The sequence below is a fragment of the Siphateles boraxobius genome, unplaced genomic scaffold (assembly GCF_051911475.1).
Source record: "Siphateles boraxobius isolate OS27281-9 unplaced genomic scaffold, OSU_SipBor_1 352, whole genome shotgun sequence".
Taxonomy (NCBI): Eukaryota; Metazoa; Chordata; class Actinopteri; order Cypriniformes; family Leuciscidae; genus Siphateles; species Siphateles boraxobius.
The window spans coordinates 40,001-60,571 of record NW_027508978.1 but is presented as its reverse complement, the minus strand read 5'-3'; the positions used below and the strand labels follow the sequence as shown (position 1 = coordinate 60,571).

At 39.7% G+C, this 20,571-nt stretch overlaps 2 protein-coding genes across 5 annotated transcripts in view; both read left to right on the top strand.

The window, feature by feature from the left end:
- Positions 1–260: 260 nt before the first annotated feature.
- On the top strand, positions 261–19,921 carry LOC143702843 (uncharacterized). Of its 2 annotated transcripts, none has more exons than XM_077196740.1 (6): positions 261–443; positions 591–908; positions 1,770–2,006; positions 2,730–2,825; positions 3,042–3,085; positions 3,200–4,089. In XM_077196740.1, the coding sequence occupies exons 1-6, from the start codon at positions 404–406 to the stop codon at positions 3,353–3,355; spliced, it is 891 nt and encodes a 296-aa protein (XP_077052855.1). In that variant the 5' UTR covers positions 261–403; the 3' UTR covers positions 3,356–4,089. The 2 variants fall into 2 exon arrangements, with proteins under 2 accessions (XP_077052855.1, XP_077052854.1); XM_077196739.1 differs by lacking the exons at positions 3,042–3,085; positions 3,200–4,089 and adding exons at positions 19,011–19,054; positions 19,176–19,921 and having other exon boundaries at positions 312–443.
- Positions 15,635–20,571, top strand: part of LOC143702842 (CMRF35-like molecule 3) — a 19,403-nt gene continuing 14,466 nt past the window's right edge. Inside the window, exons 1-4 of one of the 3 annotated variants that reach the window (XM_077196735.1) lie at positions 15,644–15,853; positions 16,019–16,336; positions 16,520–16,834; positions 16,931–17,721. In XM_077196735.1, coding sequence (XP_077052850.1) covers positions 15,814–15,853; positions 16,019–16,336; positions 16,520–16,834; positions 16,931–17,331 — 1,074 coding nt within the window. In that variant the 5' untranslated portion in view covers positions 15,644–15,813 and the 3' untranslated portion in view covers positions 17,332–17,721. Of the gene's footprint in view, positions 15,854–16,018; positions 16,337–16,519; positions 16,835–16,930; positions 17,722–20,571 lie in introns of those variants that run through there. The other 2 variants (XM_077196737.1, XM_077196738.1) reach the window with 2 other exon arrangements.

Below are 20,571 nucleotides of genomic sequence, written 5' to 3'. Positions count from 1 at the left end.
AAGTCTGTTTAAAGCACTTGTTGAATCAAGAATAAGGGCATAATATATTTTCTTTAAAACTATAGGAAATATGGTTGAATTTATGTGCAAATGGTGTGTAAATAGTGGTTTGTTTGTGTTGTGTGAAGATGACTTTATTTTTTGTTTGGTGAATATTTTTGAATAATTCTTGTATTGTTTTTGTATTCTTGTATACTCTCTCTCTCTCTCTCTCTCTCTCGCTCTCGCTCTCGCTCTCGCTCTCTCTCTCTCTCGGGAAGTGGGCGTCTCTGACACATTCAGCTCTTCATGTTAAACATGTAAACAGGAAAGAAACATTCAAAACTCCTCTGAACACACATCGAGAGTTTCAGAAGAACTGAATCTACTAACAACAGAGAAGATCATTTAATAAGAGAGAAGAATGAAGATCATCTGGACTTTCACTCTGATGATGATTCCTGGTAAGAATCTGAACTCAGAGTAAATCACGAAAAACACCACAGATTTGATGAGGAGAGTCTTTCACTTCAGTTCATGTTGTTCTATTGACTCTTGAAGAAAGTTAATTTCTGTGTATATTGAAGTGTTTTAATGCTGGTTTGTTGTAGGTGTTGTGAGCGCCATGAGTGTGACAGGATATTCAGGAAGTAGAGTCAACATCACATGCGAATATCTTAAAGGATATACAGCAAATGCAAAGTATTTGTGTAAAGGACAGTGGTCAGTCTGCACAGACACTATCAGGACTGATATTAAAGATAAATGGGTTCATTCGGAAAGATTCTCTCTGTATGACAACACAAGATCATCAGTCTTCACTGTGACCATCAGAGATCTGAGAGAAGAGGATTCTGGGACGTATTACTGTGGAGTTGATAAATATGGAATAGATTTATACACTGAAGTGAATCTGAAGGTTTTAACAGGTGAGAAACTGAGATCCTCAAACCCATGAAGATCTCCACAACATCACGATACTCAACACCGACTGAAATCACTGACGTACACATGTGAAACTCATAAAAGATGCCATCAATAACCTTTTTAACTCCTGATGTAAGATTTACACTCATAATCTTGACTTGCATTCATAAATGTTGCAGCAAAGTGAAAGATATGTGTATATATTGAGAACAAAATGACAAATTATTATTCTTCATGTCAATCTATACATGCGGACACACTAATACTGTTATAAAGTTATAATTATTTGTTCATTTCACATTCATATACTTTTCGGTGTCTCTGTCAGCATCCACAAAAGGCTTTTTCTTTTCTTTTCATTCATTAGCAGTATATGAAAGCAAGACCTGGAGATCTGGATGTAGTTTGAACACAGTTTTTAGTTCTGTGTGTGTGTTAATCTCGTATTACTGCAGTGTTGGATGTTGCAGCATTAGTGTTAATTTGGACACAGTATTACAGTTTTTAACATTAGTACAGGTTTGGTCATCTGGATGCTGTAGAAGTGCAGGTTTTAGTTCTGCTGTGAGTCCTTTTACCACACTTGTACTATAGTAAATTCCAGTTTAATGTTGCTCATCAGTAACTCTGTGTATTATTCAGTGTGAAACCACAGGCTTCAGTTCTGAACACTCAAACTAACAGTTTCTCACATTCTTTCTGTGTGTCAACAAACATGAATTCTGGGTAGTGAATGTGTGAAAGACATCGGTATCAAGAATCATGTGATAAGTGATGTCATGTTCTGTGTGTGCAAAAAAAGCATCCTTTAGAAAATATATATATTTTTTAATATATAAATCTATATATACAAATATTTCCAGGAATACCACCACCACCATCATCATCATCATCACCATCATCATCATCATCATCATCATCATCATCATCATCATCATCATCATCATCACCATCATCATCAACAACAACATCATCACCATCATCATCATCACCATCATCATCATCATCATCTGCTTCTTCTTCCTCATCAGTCATAACTTCTCCGTTCACAGGCGTTTCCAGACCTTCTACATCATTGGCGTCTCTAAGCACATCAACAGGTAATCTTGTGTAGAAAAACAAACATGTGATCAATTTTGTGAGGAGGCTGAAATATAAAAATAAGCTATATTTTCTACTCTAAAATAATAATATTACATTTAATACATTTTAAATATTAATATGTAAAAAAAAAAAAAAAAAAAAAAAGAAGCGAAAAATAACCCAATCATTCTAGTGATCATACTGAGCTGAATCTGCATTATGGTGCTGTGTAGCCTATCAAGAAAACAGCAAACCACTGTGTCCAGGAGTCTATAGAGACTCTTATCTAGACTCTTATAAGAGTAGGGGACATCTGGAACTGCTTGTTTGGAGAGACTGCTTATGATCCATTGGGATTGTTAAAAAAAAAACAGTGAGTGGATTTTCACCATGGTTGTTTACACACACTGTGTACACACATCTGTCAAATACTGAAGGAGGGTCACTGGTAGGGAGCCTTTGAGATGTGTTTATAATCACTACGATATGGTTTTCAATTTCCATAACACTAACTGTAAAACACGTGTTTTAGGTATGGGAATTTGATATTTTGTGATTTGATATTTGCGATATGGTCATTGGGATACTTGTTGGGCTCTTTCTGACTGGCTATTGGTTTTTTTTGGCAACCCTGAAATCCAGTATCATGATCTGGTCAATCCTACTCCAAACGTGAATTATCTGATCTGATGTTTAGCTCAGATGATCATATTCTCAGATTATTTCTCCTGTGTTTTCAGGCTCTTCTCTGATCGTTCCTCTGGTTCTGGTTCTTCTGGTTCTGATTGTCGCTGGACTCTTATTACTGTTTCTCTGTAAGAAGCGTCAGTCTCGAGGTAAAACTTCTTTAGATGCAGAAACTCATTATTTATACTGAGATTAAAACGGATTGATTTCTTGATCTGTTTTCCCACTTTCCATCGCCACCTATTGTCTGCAACGAGACATGAGCAACAGACAGATATTTGATGTGTGAGAACATTTACACAAGGCACAATTGTTGAATGTGATATGCAGTAATGTCATTAATTTAGGACACTTTTTTTTGGCAGGTGGTGATTTGAATTATCAGACTGGACCAGGAAAACATGTAGTTGTGAGTCCAGTTACTGTATAAAATGTTTATTTTTATTCATAATGAGATTAATGTCTAATGACTTCCATCCTGACAATATTCAGAGCTGTAAATAATTTATCTGTGTCTCCTCAGGTTTCTCACACTGGTTGGGATTATGAGGACATTAAAGACATTCACAAACAATTACCCACAAACCCCTCTGATTCTTCTGACACTGTTTATGCCAACACCCAATTACCCACAAACCCCTCTGATTCTTCTGACACTGTTTATGCCAATGCCCAATAACCCACAAACCCCTCTGATTCTTCTGACACTGTTTATGTAACGGAGTCACCAGATCAGCACGCTCCGCCCTCTCGTTCACTCTCCCCGGACTTCTGATTCACCGCACCTGCACATCATCAACCACCCTCACTATAAAGAGACACTTCCCCTTCACTTCTTCGTCTGGTCTTGTCCTTATGTTACCACACAGACTCTCAACAATCCTTACCTGAATACTTACCATGAAGATCCTGTTCCTGTTCTTCTCCGACCATCACCTCCTGCTTCTTCATCCTCCATCTGTCATCTGCATGCTGTACCCAGCCCACATCTATAACAGAGATATCAAGTTAACCATCGAGCTAAGTTCTGATTCTTCATATATCTACTCACCGATCATCAGTGCAGTTCACATCAATGCCACTGTTCAAGAAACACTGTTTACATTACTACTCACCTGTCTGCTTCTCTCTATAACCGTGACAGTTTATGCCACTCGTAACAAGTAGAATTAGGTACTGTTCCTTTAAGGTGAAACAGTCTGTTACTCCCTCACTGATGAGCGGGCAGTCGGTATGAGGAGCGCGAGCTGTGAACATCACATGTATGCATGGAAAGTCTGTTTTATATTTAAATTGCTCTTACCCGGTTTATTTGTAATCAGTAACGCAGTTGTTAGTGGAGTGTTTTGAGAACTGCCCCATGTGTGTGTGTGATTGACAATGTTGATAATAAATAACCACTGTGGAATATCAGATACGTGAGTCTTTGCTTACACTTGGCTACTACCATTCAGGCAAGGTATCCGGCCCCTCTGGTTAAATCGTTACACACTGCCCAATTACCCACAATCCCCTCTGTTTCTTCTAACTGTGCCACAAGTGACTCTCAGCGCTGCATCCCCAGGCGAGGATTAACGCACATGCTTGCGTAGGCTGGAGCCTATAGGGACCCCATGTGTCTAGGGGCCCTGGATTGGCCAGACCATTTTTTAAATTATTTTAGATTTACTTCAGCGCAAACAAAAAAGACGCTCATTGACCCATAAGAAAGAAGAAAAAAAAAAAGATGATTGGATAGATGTGACATTTGGGTCACATCTGTCCAATCAGCTGCTGGTCAAATCATGTCAATCATTTAAATTTGCATCACTGATGTCTAAAAAAAGTACCATAGTGGAGCACAAAAACGGAAAATACATAGGTTAAAAGAACAACGTGACCAAGATGTACAGTACTGAAAAAAATCCCTAAATTTGGCTGGATAATTCAAGGTAGGGGTGTGCGATATCATGATTTGTTTTATCTTGGACGGTTCTAATGTCTACACCAGGGGTTCCCCAATCCTGCTCCTGCGGATCAAGTGTCCTGCACAGATCGGCCGTTTCTCAAAACCAAGAATGCAAAGAACGGACTTGTGTTCTTGGGGAGAACGCTCTTGCTAGTTGTTCTTGGAAGAATGAACTTACAAGGTGACGAGCACACAGAACGCTGCTGACAGTTTGAGGCGATGTGTTCTTGCTGGTATTGCGCAATATCCCCGCACAGCGCCGTCTTCCGTACCCAAACATAACAAGAATTATTGATGATAACAGCCAGGTTTTTAGCATGACTGGCCGGTTGGCTCGCTAGCTACACCCGCGTGTGTTTATGGAGATTCTTCACTACCTAAAATGTTTGAGCATAGTTTCGATTCCCCATAAATTTTCGTAAAAATTGCAATATTTGAAATCTACACAGGAGATTTCTCGCATCAAATGTTCTCAGAAGTGAATTTAGTGATGAAATAGCATACGAAATTGTAGAAAAACGACTTACTGTTGTTCTGCCTTTCTGCTCCCCGCTCCTTCCTTGAATGCCGAAATGAATGCTGGGATATTTCTGCCTTCAAGTTCACACAAGTTACCAACCGATGCATCCTCGGTAAAATGGGCGTGTCAAGAACACTTCCGGGATTTTTAACCGTTCTTGCCAAAATGCAAACTTGTGTATTGAGACAGTACTTGGGCCGCGACTGATGACGTTTCACAAGTACTGTCTCTATATATATATATATATATATATATGTGTATATATATGTTATACCGTAATTCCTCAAATAAAAACCGGTCGTCAATTAAACGCCGGGCCTCTGATAGTGGCCGGGGGCGGGGTCAACACAGACAAATAAAGGCCGGTCCCAAATTAAGGCCGGGGAAAATTTAGTGTTGATTCAATTCAAATTTATTTGTACAGCGCTTTTCACAATACATATTGTTTCAAAGCAGCTTTACAGAAAGTGCATTTCAGAAAAGTACATAGAAAAAATACAGTTAGTTAAATCATGTATTAATTTAGGGCATAACATATCGCCGGCGTTGAGTCGTCTCTTCACAGGCGTTTAGTCATCTCATCGCAGGTGTTGGGAACTCTGAAGTCTCCGTGAGATTGGTTGATAGGTTGAGACCGTTGAAACAATATTACGGACGTGACAGTTCCCCGTACGTGAGCGCTCTGAAAGCGGCACTAAAATATGCTTTAAAACTTTAACAGAGACATCAAACAGAAAGCACAAAACCTTTCTTTAAAGTGAATTTCGTTTTGTATTAATTGTATCTTAATTTTAATCAATGTTTCATCAACCAATTGTCTGGATTTAATAAATAAGAAGTAAATATAGCAGACGATAGATAATCATGAAACGGAGGCGCCAGCGCGTGAACTGGAGCTCGTCGCATAAATAAACCGAAACTCGGCGTATAAGGTAACCTACTTGCCTCACAGACATGTCTACTTTTAAACAGAACAATTCAAAACGAAAGAAAACAGACTACAGACTGCTCTCTGCTTATGTAATCCGTATGAAATGTGCATTTCTCTCTGGCGCGTTCACTACTGCGAAGATCGCGAGTCAGCATAGCGAGTCACCACAGAAATCCTTGTGATATATTCAGTTTGTGCTGGTCTGACTTAAATAAAATAGTCTTTAAAAATTACTTAATGTTTAAGTCAGTTTTGTTTGTGTAGACCATAACGCATAAAAGAACATTAATGGGAAAATTAAAGAATGTTTTTTTTTAAAGTAACTAAAAAGTTCCTTTTGGTTACACTTTATTTCGATAGTCCACTTTAGACATTCTACTAACTATAAGTAACTTTGCAGCTACATGTCAACTAACTGTCATTAGAGTATTAGTAGACTGTCTGCTTAATATCTGCTAACACTTTATTTTGTTGGTCCCCCAACAGACACTCAACTGACTTTAAGTAACTTAGCAACTACAAGTCAACTTGTTCTCCTAACCCGAACCCCAACGCCTAACCTAACAGTCTACTGACAGTCTACTACAGCCTACTAATACTCTACTGACAGTTAGTTGACATGTAGTTGAAAAGTTACTTATAGTTAGTAGAATGTCTAAAGTGACTATCGAAATAAAGTGTAACCTTACTTTTAACAGTAATGCATAACTTTTTGGTGTAAGTAATCAACAAAGTAATTGAGTTACTTTTTGAATGAAGTAACTAGTAAACTAGTTACTATATTTTAGTAACTATCACAACACTGTATGTATATATACAGGTCCTTCTCAAAAAATTAGCATATTGTGATAAAGTTAATTATTTTCCATAATGTAATGATAAAAATTAAACTTTCATATATTTTAGATTCATTGCACACCAACTGAAATATTTCAGGTCTTTTATTGTTTTAATACTGATGATTTTGGCATACAGCTCATGAAAACCCAAAATTCCTATCTAAAAAAAATTGCATATTTCATCCGACCAATAAAAGAAGTGTTTTTAATACAAAAAAAGTCAACCTTCAAATAATTATGTTCAGTTATGCACTCAATACTTGGTCGGGAATCCTTTTGCAGAAATGACTGCTTCAATGCGGCGTGGCATGGAGGCAATCAGCCTGTGGCACTGCTGAGGTGTTATGGAGGCCCAGGATGCTTCGATAGTGGCCTTAAGCTCATCCAGAGTGTTGGGTCTTGCGTCTCTCAACTTTCTCTTCACAATATCCCACAGATTCTCTATGGGGTTCAGGTCAGGAGAGTTGGCAGGCCAATTGAGCACAGTAATACCATGATCAGTAAACCATTTACCAGTGGTTTTGCCACTGTGAGCAGGTGCCAGGTCGTGCTGAAAAATGAAATCTTCATCTCCATAAAGCTTTTCAGCAGATGGAAGCATGAAGTGCTCCAAAGTCTCCTGATAGCTAGCTGCATTGACCCTGCCCTTGATAAAACACAGTGGACCAACACCAGCAGCTGACATGGCACCCCAGACCATCACTGACTGTGGGTACTTGACACTGGACTTCAGCCATTTTGGCATTTCCTTCTCCCCAGTCTTCCTCCAGACTCTGGCACCTTGATTTCCGAAATGACATGCAAAATGTGCTTTCATCCGAAAAAAGTACTTTGGACCACTGAGCAACAGTCCAGTGCTGCTTCTCTGTAGCCCAGGTCAGGCGCTTCTGCCGCTGTTTCTGGTTCAAAAGTGGCTTGACCTGGGGAATGCGGCACCTGTAGCCCATTTCCTGCACACGCCTGTGCACGGTGGCTCTGGATGTTTCTACTCCAGACTCAGTCCACTGCTTCCGCAGGTCCCCCAAGGTCTGGAATCGGTCCTTCTCCACAATCTTCCTCAGGGTCCGGTCACCTCTTCTCGTTGTGCAGCGTTTTTTGCCACACTTTTTCCTTCCCACAGACTTCCCACTGAGGTGCCTTGATACAGCACTCTGGGAACAGCCTATTTGTGCAGAAATTTCTTTCTGTGTCTTACCCTCTTGCTTGAGGGTGTCAATGATGGCCTTCTGGACAGCAGTCAGGTCGGCAGTCTTACCCATTATTGCGGTTTTGAGTAATGAAATAGGCTGGGAGTTTTTAAAAGCCTCAGGAATCTTTTGCAGGTGTTTAGAGTTAATTAGTTGATTCAGATGATTAGGTTAATATCTCGTTTAGAGACCCTTTTCATGATATGCTAATTTTTTGAGATAGGAATTTTGGGTCTTCATGAGCTGTGTGCCAAAATCATCAGTATTAAAACAATAAAAGACCTGAAATATTTCAGTTGGTGTGCAATGAATCTAAAATATATGAAAGTTTAATTTTTATCATTCCATTATGGAAAATAATGAACTTTATCACTATATACAATTTTTTTGAGAAGGACCTATATATATATATATGTTGTAATGCTAAAGTGCATTCTATCAATTCAGTTCTGGCGTCTCTGTCTTAACATACTGTACAACATGACGTACATTCACATCGCATGTACATTAACAAAAGTTCATTATTTGCATTTGCTTTAAACCCTTGCCGGTTAATAATTTCATTGGCGTGTACACCCGAAGCACACTGACACTAGAGCCTGTCAAACAGTGTCTGATTACTGGACTAAGTTATCTTTCACATCTTATTGCAATAATACTGTCTAATACACACAAGGTTTACACAGTTGGTTATGTCTAAAGTGAAAGTAAACATTTGAGAGAAAATCAGATGTCTGTCTTATGGCTTTGTTTTATACACAGTTTAGTGTATTGCACAGTGGTTTGTGTCTCAGTAATGTGATTTTGCATCAGTAAAACAGGGTGTCCTGCACTGATGCAGAAGCTGTTGGTTTATAAAGCTGAAGGCGGTTACCAGCTTTAAAACCATTTATTATTTCAGAACTTTTTTTAACACGGATGGATGCGCTTTGGACTTCCAAAAAAAAAAAAAATACTCATTCACTCCATAGACAGTAAAAGAAATGGACACAGCGACCCCCTTGATTTCAACGGAGAAAACTGAAGCCCGATTATTGCACTTCCTGTCTGATGGCTGAGTGACTGCGCAGGCTCAAACTGAGCTTGACGACAGTCTGACAGTTGTACATCTTCTAGTAGCTGTGGCAAAACAAATCTTAATCACCTAATTCCTCAAAAACGTTGTTGAAATATTTTGTCCCGTTGCTTTTATGGACTCTCTATCTATGGGCTTCTCCCTTGACTTTATGCCTCTATGTTCCCCCGATTGCCTCGTAGACAGTAAAAGATTGCCTGTGAGCTTCTCCTCCTGTCTATACGGTAATTTCTCTATTGTGCGACAGAAAGTCACGTGGTTATGACACAATCGTTAGCCTATTTTTACAAAAATGGCTTCTACGGGGCCATAACGTAAGATACAAAGTAATGGAGCCTTTTATACATTGTCGTGTTTCTTTAGAAATAAATAATGGACAAATGAAGTCTTTGGACGCCTCAGATGTAAAGTTATTCGCTGTCAAAGTGACGCCAAAATGAATGGGAGTAAATGTAATGCTAACAGCAGGTGAAGTTCTGCTACAATGGCGGCTCCCGCGAGGCTTCAGTTTCCGGCTGATGGATTACCCCCTTGATTCACTCCCATTATAACGCTTAGAAAAGCCAGGATGTTTTAAAGCAGCTCTATATAGTTTTTGCTCTCGGGGTCCCCCTACAGTTGGGAAACAGTATTGTCTTCTACTACTGTCGTAAAATCTGTTACACCAGTGGATACACGTGCATTTGTTGACAAGCCGATACCGTCTTGAGTTCTCGCGAGTTCTCACGTCTTGGGCAGACTGCCAGCGTTGTGTGTGAAATGTCTTCATCCCAGGTACATCGGCATATATTTCAGCATGTCATATTAATATAATTTCATGGGTTTTATTTTTTTTAAACGCCAAAAGATCGCGTAGCTCACGTTTACAAGACAGCGTCATTATAGTAGCCTATTGGCTACTGTTTTACATAATGGATAAGCTAATTTTTTCATAATGGATATGCTAGCATTTCCACTTCCTGCTCAGCTACTGTTCGGACGCTCTCGCTTACTGCTCCGCGCTTTGCTCTATCGCTTTTATATTTCTACATTTTATCTCCTATTATCATCTAATTTTAACTTCAGCAAATCAGCACAGTGCTCAAACGCTTGGATTACTACAAAAAAAGCAGAATTATTTTATTCGACCAGCCTCCCACTGAAAGCTTACATTCCGGGGAAGAGAAAACACAACTGCCTACATTCATAAGGATAAGAAAATGCCTCCTCTGGAATCTACTTGCTGCTCCAACTGCCACAGACTTTTACAAAGGGTTGCAATTCTTGAAACAAAGTTAATTGCGGGACCACCAAACCAGACGGAACACACAACAGAGCTTCGTCATGGACGTCCACAGCATACAGCCGGTGAGTCCCATGAATCTAGTGTTTCTCGACAGGCCATACTGAGTGTAGAGAAACAAGCCGATCGTTTTACTAATCGATGGCACAAACAGGGTGCGAGACCCAAAGGCACTCGAGACATCAGATTGTCACGAGCATCACATATTACTGCAGTAGCATCCTCTACCCCAGATACGGCTCTGACAAGGACTGGTCTCCTACCACCGCCTATACATCTTGAGAACAGATTTGAAGTATTAATGAATGAGGAATCCCCAAATTTGATGAATGTGATCGCACACAGACGAAATCAGCCAGTAGCTAACACTGATGCTAACTGGGGCTCAAGGTCGACCAGACAGCGGCACTCAGCTCACAGTGCAGCCGGGCACAGGACTCTGATAGTGGGCGACTCCGTAATCAGAAACATTAATAGCAGGGATAAAACAACGTGCTGCCTTCCACAAACAACAACATCTGATGTAAACAGGGAACTTGAGAACATTCTGGTGAAACATAAGACTGCAAATCGACTCATCATTCATGTGGGGAAGAATGATATTCATAAAGAGCAGTCGGAACTTCTTAAAAAGGATTTCAATGAACTATTTGAAACACTTAAAAGACTGAAAGTTCAAACATTCATCAGTGGACCACTCCCAGCAAGAGGAACAAATAGGTTTTCACGGTTGCTTGGGCTTAATACATGGCTGCAAAAAACCTGCAATATAAAAGGAGTGAACTTTATTGACAACTTCAATCTTTTCTGGAGTCAGAGGCAACTGTTTCAACAGAATGGCCACCACCCAAACAAACTTGGTTCAAGAGTGCTAAAGGACAATATCTACTTCTCCCTCCGTCATCCTTCTGCAATGTGTGCCAATCCACTCAACCTGAATGGCACACACACACCTGGATACAGTTTGAATGACCACAGGATTTCACTTCAGCACCTGAATGGACATGCGGTTGACACATCACACAAGGACAGTGATAACACCACTCAGCCACAACAACCTCTGCTCACGGACACAATCTCAGCTGAGCCATGCCCACAGAGCTCACCACAGACAGACTGTGACATACCAGCACTGCTCCAAGATACAGCATCCAAGGACGACTTTCTGGAAAACAGTCAGGGAAACCAGGACAGCATATTACACCCTCCAATAACACCAGAGCAACAATCCTTCTCACCGGAAACGTTATCACTCTCTCCAGCATCTCCACTTCTGTGCTTCTCAGAGAAAATGGAACAACTGGTGCATGCTGGAACTAGACTATCCCACTCTTTTGCTGCAAGCCCCCAGATACCAACCAAAAAACGCCAGGCCCCACAACCACCAAAGCCTGCGGGCCCAGCTCGCCCTCCCCCTCCTCCTGTGAGAGCTCTTCGGCCTCTGCCACAGCGCCAGGCCCCACACCCTCCTCCAGCGGCTCGAGGTGAACCAAAAACAACTGATACCAGCTCTCAGTGATATGTGTCGGGTCCCCGCTATGATAACAATAACTTTCTCAAATGTTTACAGAACAAGCGGGAACCCAGTGTGCCTGTATCTTTTTCTGTTGCTGTTCGATTACATGATAGAAAGTCTAAGGCCTTCAAAAGCCGTACAGCAAACCCATCTAATCTGGTGCCTATTACACGACATACTAAGATTGCTGTGGGGACAAAAAGTAAGACTGTTAAGTTAGCACTTTTAAACATCCGTTCACTTAAAAATAAATCACTTTTAGTCAACGACTTAATAACCACATACAACCTGGATTTTATGTTGCTAAATGAAACTTGGCTAGAAGAAAGTTGCAGTGCAACGGTCCTCAATGAAACAGCCCCTCCTAACTTTACTTTTATGAGTGTCTGCAGAGCTGTCAGAAGAGGCGGAGGTTTAGCTGCTCTTTATAAAGATGTCTATCAATGTAAGCAAATATCATTTGGGAATTACCCGTCTTTCGAATATCTGGGTATTGTGTTAAAAGGTGCTCCACGCATTTTACTTATCATTGTTTACAGGCCTCCAAAATACTCTCCAGCTTTTGCTGAGAACTTAACAGAACTGTTATCAACAATTTCCTCAGAGTTTGACTGCTTTGCCATTGCTGGAGATTTTAACATTCACATAGATAATGCAGAAAACAATATGGCAAAAGAAATCAAAACGGTTTTAAAAACTTTTGATCTGACTCAGCATATACATGGACCCACACATAATCGTGGACACACTCTAGATTTACTTATCAGTAAGGGTCTAAACATTTCATCAATTGCTATTAAGGATGTAGCACTGTCTGATCATTTTTGTATTTTCTTTGATATATTGATCTCTCCTGCCATTGAAGCTAGATCTGTGTCTGTCAAGAAGAGATGCTTAAATGAGAACACTAGTGTACTATTTATGAAGGCTATATCTTTAACACCAAGCATATCTGCTGACTCTGCTGATTTTCTCCTTGATTCTTTTAACTCAAAAGTTAAGAGTGTAATTGATGATATTGCTCCTGTGAAAGTCAGGAAGAAGAGTGGCAGACAAAAAGCACCTTGGAGGAACTCAACAGCAGTGCAAAATATGAAAAGACAATGCAGAAAAGCAGAGCGCATGTGGCGGAAGACAAAACTTGTAGTCCATTATAACATCTACAAAGACAGCATCCATGCTTTCAATAAGGAACTAAGCAAAGCTAGACAGACTTTCTTCTCGAATATTATAAACAGCAATATAAACAACACACGCACTCTTTTTGCTACTGTAGAGAGACTGACAAACCCCCCAAGCCAGATTCCCAGTGAAATGCTCTCAGTGAGAAAGTGCAGTGAGTTTGCTTCTTTCTTCTCTGAGAAAATCAATAATATCAGAAAGGTGATCAGCTCATCCTTGAGTTGCGCTGGGGTCAGACAGATCAGACAACAGCCTGAGAAAGTAGCCACTATGTCTGATTTCGAAGAAATTGATGGCAAAATTTTGGAAGAAACCGTACAGCACCTAAAAACATCAACCTGCGCCCTTGACGCACTTCCCACATCTTTTTTCAAAAATGTGTTACACAGCTTAGAAGCAGATCTCCTAGAAGTGGTAAATGCCTCACTTCTCTCTGGGAGTTTTCCGACCTCCCTGAAAACTGCTGTTGTCAAGCCCCTCCTGAAAAAGAGCAATCTGGATAAGACCATATTAAACAACTATAGACCGATCTCAAATCTTCCTTTCATAGGCAAGATCATTGAAAAAGTTATGTTCAATCAGCTGAACAAATTCTTAAGCTCGAATGGATACTTTGACAATTTTCAATCTGGTTTCCGACCGCACCACAGTACAGAGACCGCGCTCATAAAGATAATAAATGATATTCGCTTAAATACTGATACAGGCAAATTATCAGTGCTGGTACTACTCGACCTCAGTGCTGCATTTGACACTGTCGATCACAACATACTTCTTGACAGGCTGGAAAACTGGGTCGGGCTTTCTGGGATAGTCCTAAAATGGTTCAGGTCATACTTAGGAGGCAGAGGTTATTATGTGAGTATAGGAGACCATAAGTCTGAGTGGACATCCATGACATGCGGAGTCCCTCAAGGCTCAATTCTTGCGCCACTCCTATTCAACCTGTACATGCTCCCAATGAGCCAAATAATGAGAAAGAACCAAATCGCTTACCATAGCTATGCAGACGACACACAGCTCTACTTAGCCCTATCGCCCAACGATTACAGCCCCATTGACTCACTTTGCCAATGCATTGATGAAGTAAACAATTGGATGTGCCAAAACTTTCTTCAGTTAAACAAAGACAAAACTGAAGTCATTGCGTTTGGAAACAAAGATGAAGTTCTCAAGGTGAACGCATACCTTCAGTCTAGGGGTCAAACAACTAAAAATCAAGTCAAGAATCTGGGTGTGTCTCTAGAGTCAGACCTTAGTTTCAGTAGTCATGTCAAAGCAATAACTAAATCAGCATACTATCACCTGAAAAATATTGCAAGAGTTAGATGCTTTGTTTCCAGTCAAGACTTAGAAAAACTTGCATGCTTTCATCACCAGTAGGGTGGATTATTGTAATGGACTTCTCACTGGCCTTCCCAAAAAGACCATAAGACAGTTGCAGCTCATACAGAACGCTGCTGCTAGGATTCTGAGCAGAACCAGAACATATGAACATATCACACCAGTCCTCAGGTCTTTACACTGGCTGCCAGTTACATTTAGGATTGATTTTAAAGTATTGTTACTGGTATATAAATCATTCAATTGCCTAGGACCTCAATACATTGCAGATATGCTCAGTGAATATAAACCCAACAGATCACTCAGATCATTAGGATCACATCGGCTAGAAATACCAAGGGTTCACTCTAAGCATGGTGAGTCTGCTTTTAGCTACTATGCCAGCCGCAGCTGGAACCAGCTTCCAGAAGAGATCAGATGTGCTCCTATAGTCACATTCAAATCCAGACTCAAAACACATCTGTTTAACTGTGCATTTACTGAATGAGCACTGTGCCACTGTTCGTCCGACTGTTTGCACTGTATTTTATTTTGTTTTAATTATTCTGATTTCATTTGATTATTTCTGTATTTTATCTTTTATTCTAAACTGTTTTAATTATTCTGATTTCTTTTGATTATTTTAATTTCTTCTATGTAAAGCACTTTGAATTACCATTGTGTATGAAATGTGCTATATAAATAAACTTGCCTTGCCTTGCCTAATTCAATTCAGTGTTTGTGTGGTAGGTATAGCCATATATTGTCAATATTATAATATCAAGCTACCATAGATGAATCTGCAAATTTGAACAATTTATTTGCATTATAGCCTGAGGCAAGACACTTGCACCAGAAAAATAAATAAACAAACATAACTATCATGAAGAAAAATGGAGGACCAGATAGATTCCGTAACATGGCCAGAAAGACGACAAATTGGAAAAAAAATAGAGATAGTATGCAAGCAATATATTTACTAGTCCAACAGCATGACGGCCAGGTCAGCATCGGTCGGGCACTAACACGGTTCATTAACCATGTGTGAAGCATTAGTTTATTAATGGTTTATTAATCTCTCTCTCTCTCTCTCTCTCTCTCTCTCTCTCTCTCTCTCTCTCTCTCTCTCTCTCTCTCTCTCTCTCTCTCTCTCTCTCTCTCTCTCTCTCTCTCTCTCTCTCTCAGGGGAAGTGGGCGTCTCTGACACATTCAGCTCTTCATGTTAAACATGTAACCAGGAAAGAAACACTCAAAACTCATCTGAACACACACCGAGAGTTTCAGAAGAACTGAATCTACTAACAACAGAGAAGATCATTTAATAAGAGAGAAGAATGAAGATCATCTGGACTTTCACTCTGATGATGATTCCTGGTAAGAATCTGAACTCAGAGTAAATCAAGAAAAATATTTGATGAGGATTGTCTTTAAATTCAGTTCATGTTGTTAAATTTATTTAAAAAATGTAAAAGCAATTTGAAAGTTCATCTCTGTTCATTCTCATAAATGTATGAGTGTTTTAATGCTGGTTTGTTGTAGGTGTCGTGAGCTCCATGAGTGTGAGAGGATATTCAGGAGGAGGAGTCACGATCACATGCAGATATGAGAGAAACAATAAAGGACTTGAAAAGTATTTTTGTAAAGGACAGTGGTCAGACTGCACATACACAATCAGGACTAATAAGAAACATAAATGGGTTAATGATGGAAGATTCTCTCTGTATGACGACAAAAGATCATCAGCCTTCACTGTGACCATCAGAGATCTGAGAGAAGAGGATTCTGGGACGTATTACTGTGCAGTTGAAAGAACAGGAATAGATCCCCACACTGAAGTGAATCTGAAGGTTTTAACAGGTGAGAAACTGAGATCCTCAAACCCATGAAGATCTCCACAACATCACGATACTCAACACTGACTGAAATCACTGACGTTCACATGTGAAACTCATAAAAGACGTGTTTGTTATTAAATGAAGATGAAGTATCATTACTGACTTGATATTTTTACACACTGATATCTGGGTTTGTGTTGAACAGGTCAAAAAATCAGTAGTGTGACGGGATATTCAGGAGGAAGCGTCATTATAAACTACAAATATGAGATTCAACACACAAATCCTGTGATACGCATCTGTAAAACTGCAGATCAGTGTTTTACTGTAAAAAACACTAACAGAAGAGCAGAATGGAAACATGACAGACGATTCTCCGTTTATAATGACAGATCTGCAGGACTCTTACTTCTGTTTATCAGAGATCTGAATGAGAACGACTCTGGAGAATATAAGATTATAGTCAAAGTTTCTGAAGATTACAGTTTCTTCTCTGAGTTTAATCTGGACATTAAGACGGGTGAGCTGCTTTCAGTCATTTCTGCATTATTTGACAGGATCCATGAATATATCTGGTGATTGTAACATTGCTGCACTTTATTTGTATCTTAAACAGATGATTGTTGTGTGAAGAGCATCAGTCTATCAGCTTCTGCTGGAGGATCTGTGAACATCAGCTGCAAATACCCACAATCCCACAGTCGTGATGTGAAGTTTCTGTGCTGGAGATCTGGAGCTGATCTCTGTGCTAAAGAGACGTCTGTGAAGGAGAGCAGAAGATGGAGGGATGAGGGAAAGATCCAGCTGTATGATGACAGAGAACAGCAGCTCCTGACGGGAAGCATCAGTCATGTGACTGAAGAAGATTCAGAATACTGGTGTGGAGTTCAGTCTGATCAAGGACACAAGATCTTCATCACACGAGTCCTGATCATTACAGGTACAGATGCAGATCACTGTATGTTGTGTGTCATGTTTCTTAAAAAATCACAAAGGTTTGCAGCTGATTCTGTTTAAACAGGATTATTTTTAATTTGGATGTTCTTTCTGTTTAACAAAGCAAAACCACAAACCGTTAAAAAGAGGAAGTATAAAAACAAACTATGTTTGTAGTTTATGCAGGTAAAAGTGCAGCTTTGTGTAAAAAAATGAAAAACAATGATGCTGTTCTGAAAAAAACGAGAAACTGCACTGCTCTGAGTCCTTTTACCACACTTTTACTACAGTTAATGCAGTGTAATGTTGCTCATCAGTAACTCTGTGTATTATTCAGTGTGAAACACAGGCTTCAGTTCTGGAAACTCAAAGTAACAGCTTACAATTCTGTTTGCTAAGTGTCTGTGTGTCAACAAACATGAATTCTGGGTAGTGAATGTGTGAATGACATCAGCAACAAGTATAATGAGAAAAGTGTGTCAAGTTCTGTGTGTGAAAAAAAAACATCCTTTAAAAATTCATTGTTTTATTGTTTTATATACAAAAGTTCCAGAAACAACATCATCATCACCATCATCACCATCATCATTACCATCTTCATCACCATCATCATCATCATCATCATCATCATCATCATCATCATCATCCTCTGCTTCTTCTTTCTCATCAGTCAACACTTCAGTGTTCACAGGTGTTTCCACATCATCAGGTGATTTTGTGCTGAAATACAAACATGTGATCAATGACTGAAGCTTGTGATGAGGCCTGACGCCCCTAGTGGCTGAAAAATATTATTAGAAATTGAAATATATATTAGAAATATATTGATATTGATTTAAAACATACATTTAAATTTAATAGTTTAATGATTTAAATTCAATTTTAAATTGTTAATATATTAACAACAACAACAATAATTATTCTTGTTTACATATTGGACTTCCAGTGAGTTCGCTGGTTGAAAGAATATAGAAATATAATACAGAAATATAAGAATTATAACTTATAACTCTTGATTAGGTAGGATACTGCATTTCCATCCTCAATGCCAAAATGTTGTGGAATGTGTTTTGGGATTTCACAGTGTGTGACGTTGTGTTACTGTCTCTTTAAATCATCACTGTTGCAGGTTTAGTGTCGCTTTTTCTGGGTTCATTCCTCTTTGTGGTGTCAGATCAAACTGTGGTGGAAAACGTGTTAATTTGAGTTAAGTTTTTAAATGTTGCGTTATAACCTATATGGTCCAGAAAGTGCATTTAGGACAAACTGGCTGGTACATTCAGCTACACACACAGCTCAGCAAGTGCCAGACAAGACCGTTATTTAAAAGGCTTGTGTGAACGTACAATGTTAAACGGGTGAACTCAATATCATGATCTGGTCAATCCTATTTCAAACGTCCCATGATCTGATCTGATGTTTAGCTCAGATGATCATATTCTCAGATCATTTCTCCTGTGTTTTCAGGCTCTTCTCTGATCGTTCCTCTGGTTCTGGTTCTGATTATCGCTGGACTCGTATTACTGTTTCTCTGTAAGAAGCGTCAGTCTCAAGGTAAAACTCCTTATTCTACAGATGAAGAAACTCTGAGTTTAAAACACACAGATTTGTTGATCTTTTTCCCATTTTGATTCTGTCGTCACTTATTGGCTGCAACACGATGTGAACAAAATACAGATATTTGATGATGTGTGAAAACATTTACACAAGATCAGTGTTGAAATGCAGAATAAGGCATTTAAGACGCTTGTTTTTGGCAGGCGGTGATTCGTCGTCTCAGACTGGACCAGGAAAACATGAAGTGGTGAGACCAGTTACTGTATAAAATAAGATGTTTAGTTTTTTATTCATAATGACAATGAATTATAATGCCTTCAATCCTGATAGTCTTTATATCTGTAAATAATTTATCTGTCTCTCCTCAGGTTTCTCACACTGGTTGTGATTACGAGGAGATTAAAGACACTCACAAACAATTACCCACAAACCCCTCTGATTCTTCTGACACTGTTTATGCCACTGCTCAATTACCCACAAACCCCTCTGATTCTTCTAACTGTGTTTACGCTACAGTTGAGAAAGCCACTGGTGACTCTCAGTGCTGCATCACTTCTGCTGAGGATCTGAATTACGCAGTGGTGGATTTCCACAAGGAATCTGACTGTCCTGACAGTGTCAGTGTCAGGAATAATCAGGATTACAGTGAATACGCTGCTGTCAATTATCTCAGTGCTTGACAAGCCACAGCAGAGAATATAAATTAGCTGAATATCTGAATGTTTGAACCCTGTCTTTGGCATTAAGTTTCCATGTAGCTCCACCTGTTTTGCTGGACTCATCCAGTTCCCATGCGCTCTTCCTTCACTGGTCCCCCAGTTCATTCGCTCCACCACCTTTACTGGTTATGTCCAGTTTCTTGGGCCCGTCACCTCCATCCCTGCAGCTTTACACAGGGTTCCTCATCTTTAAAACTCTGCTTGTTGTGTTATTACCCTGGCTCCACCATGGACTTCCTTCTGCTCCACCTGTGTCCTCACTCCCACCGGCTTCTCCATGATCCTTGAATCCTCCGACTAAACCTTGTCCCTCCGGTCCAGTGGCTCCACCCTGGTTTCCCATCCCTGTGGCTCCACCTGCGTCCTCACTCCTACCGGTCTCCAGCCTTTTTGACTCTGCATCCCACTCCACCTCCTCCACAACCGTCTCTCCACCCCCCATCCATCCCCGCAATCCTCCCACCCTCTGATATCCATCATTAAGGTGATGATGGAAATCCCACCAATATAGTGTAGTTTTTGTTTAAGGAGTGTTTTTGTTATTGTTTAAGGAGTACTGTCACAGCTAGTTTTGTTGATTTCTGTTCAAAGACACTTATTTTGATTTTCATTCCGTTACATGGTTCTTGTGTTTTTAGTTCCTGTTTCCGTGGTGATCATGGGTTCCAAGTATTTTCTTACTTGTTTCCTTGGTTACTGTTTATATTTCTCTATAAGTTTATCATTATCCTGAGAATTTATACTCCTTTGTTCTGTTTACATATCGATTTCTGTGACCACAGTAGATAGGACAGTAGGAGTTGGGGACAATGGTTGGTCATGGCATTTGTTTGTCACGGAATTTGATCTAACACTGGATCCATTGGAATTTTTCTTATTTAATTAATAAAACTGCTGCAGTATAGATAAGTCCTGCCATATGTTTATTCCACCCACCAACTGATTGACAGATTCCCATCTCTACTCATCCCTGCTCAGACTAAACACCTTTAGTGTAGCAGACTTAAGTGTAGCAGACATCGTGCAAGATACTCTTGACCAGGCT

Bases quoted from the DNA above. Each gene is read 5' to 3' on its own strand.
- LOC143702843 (XM_077196739.1), top strand. From the start codon at position 404: ATGAAGATCATCTGGACTTTCACTCTGATGATGATTCCTG. The intron at 909-1,769 runs GTGAGAAACTGA...AAATATTTCCAG, and splicing joins GAATCTGAAGGTTTTAACAG to GAATACCACCACCACCATCA. The intron at 2,007-2,729 runs GTAATCTTGTGT...CTGTGTTTTCAG, and splicing joins GTCTCTAAGCACATCAACAG to GCTCTTCTCTGATCGTTCCT.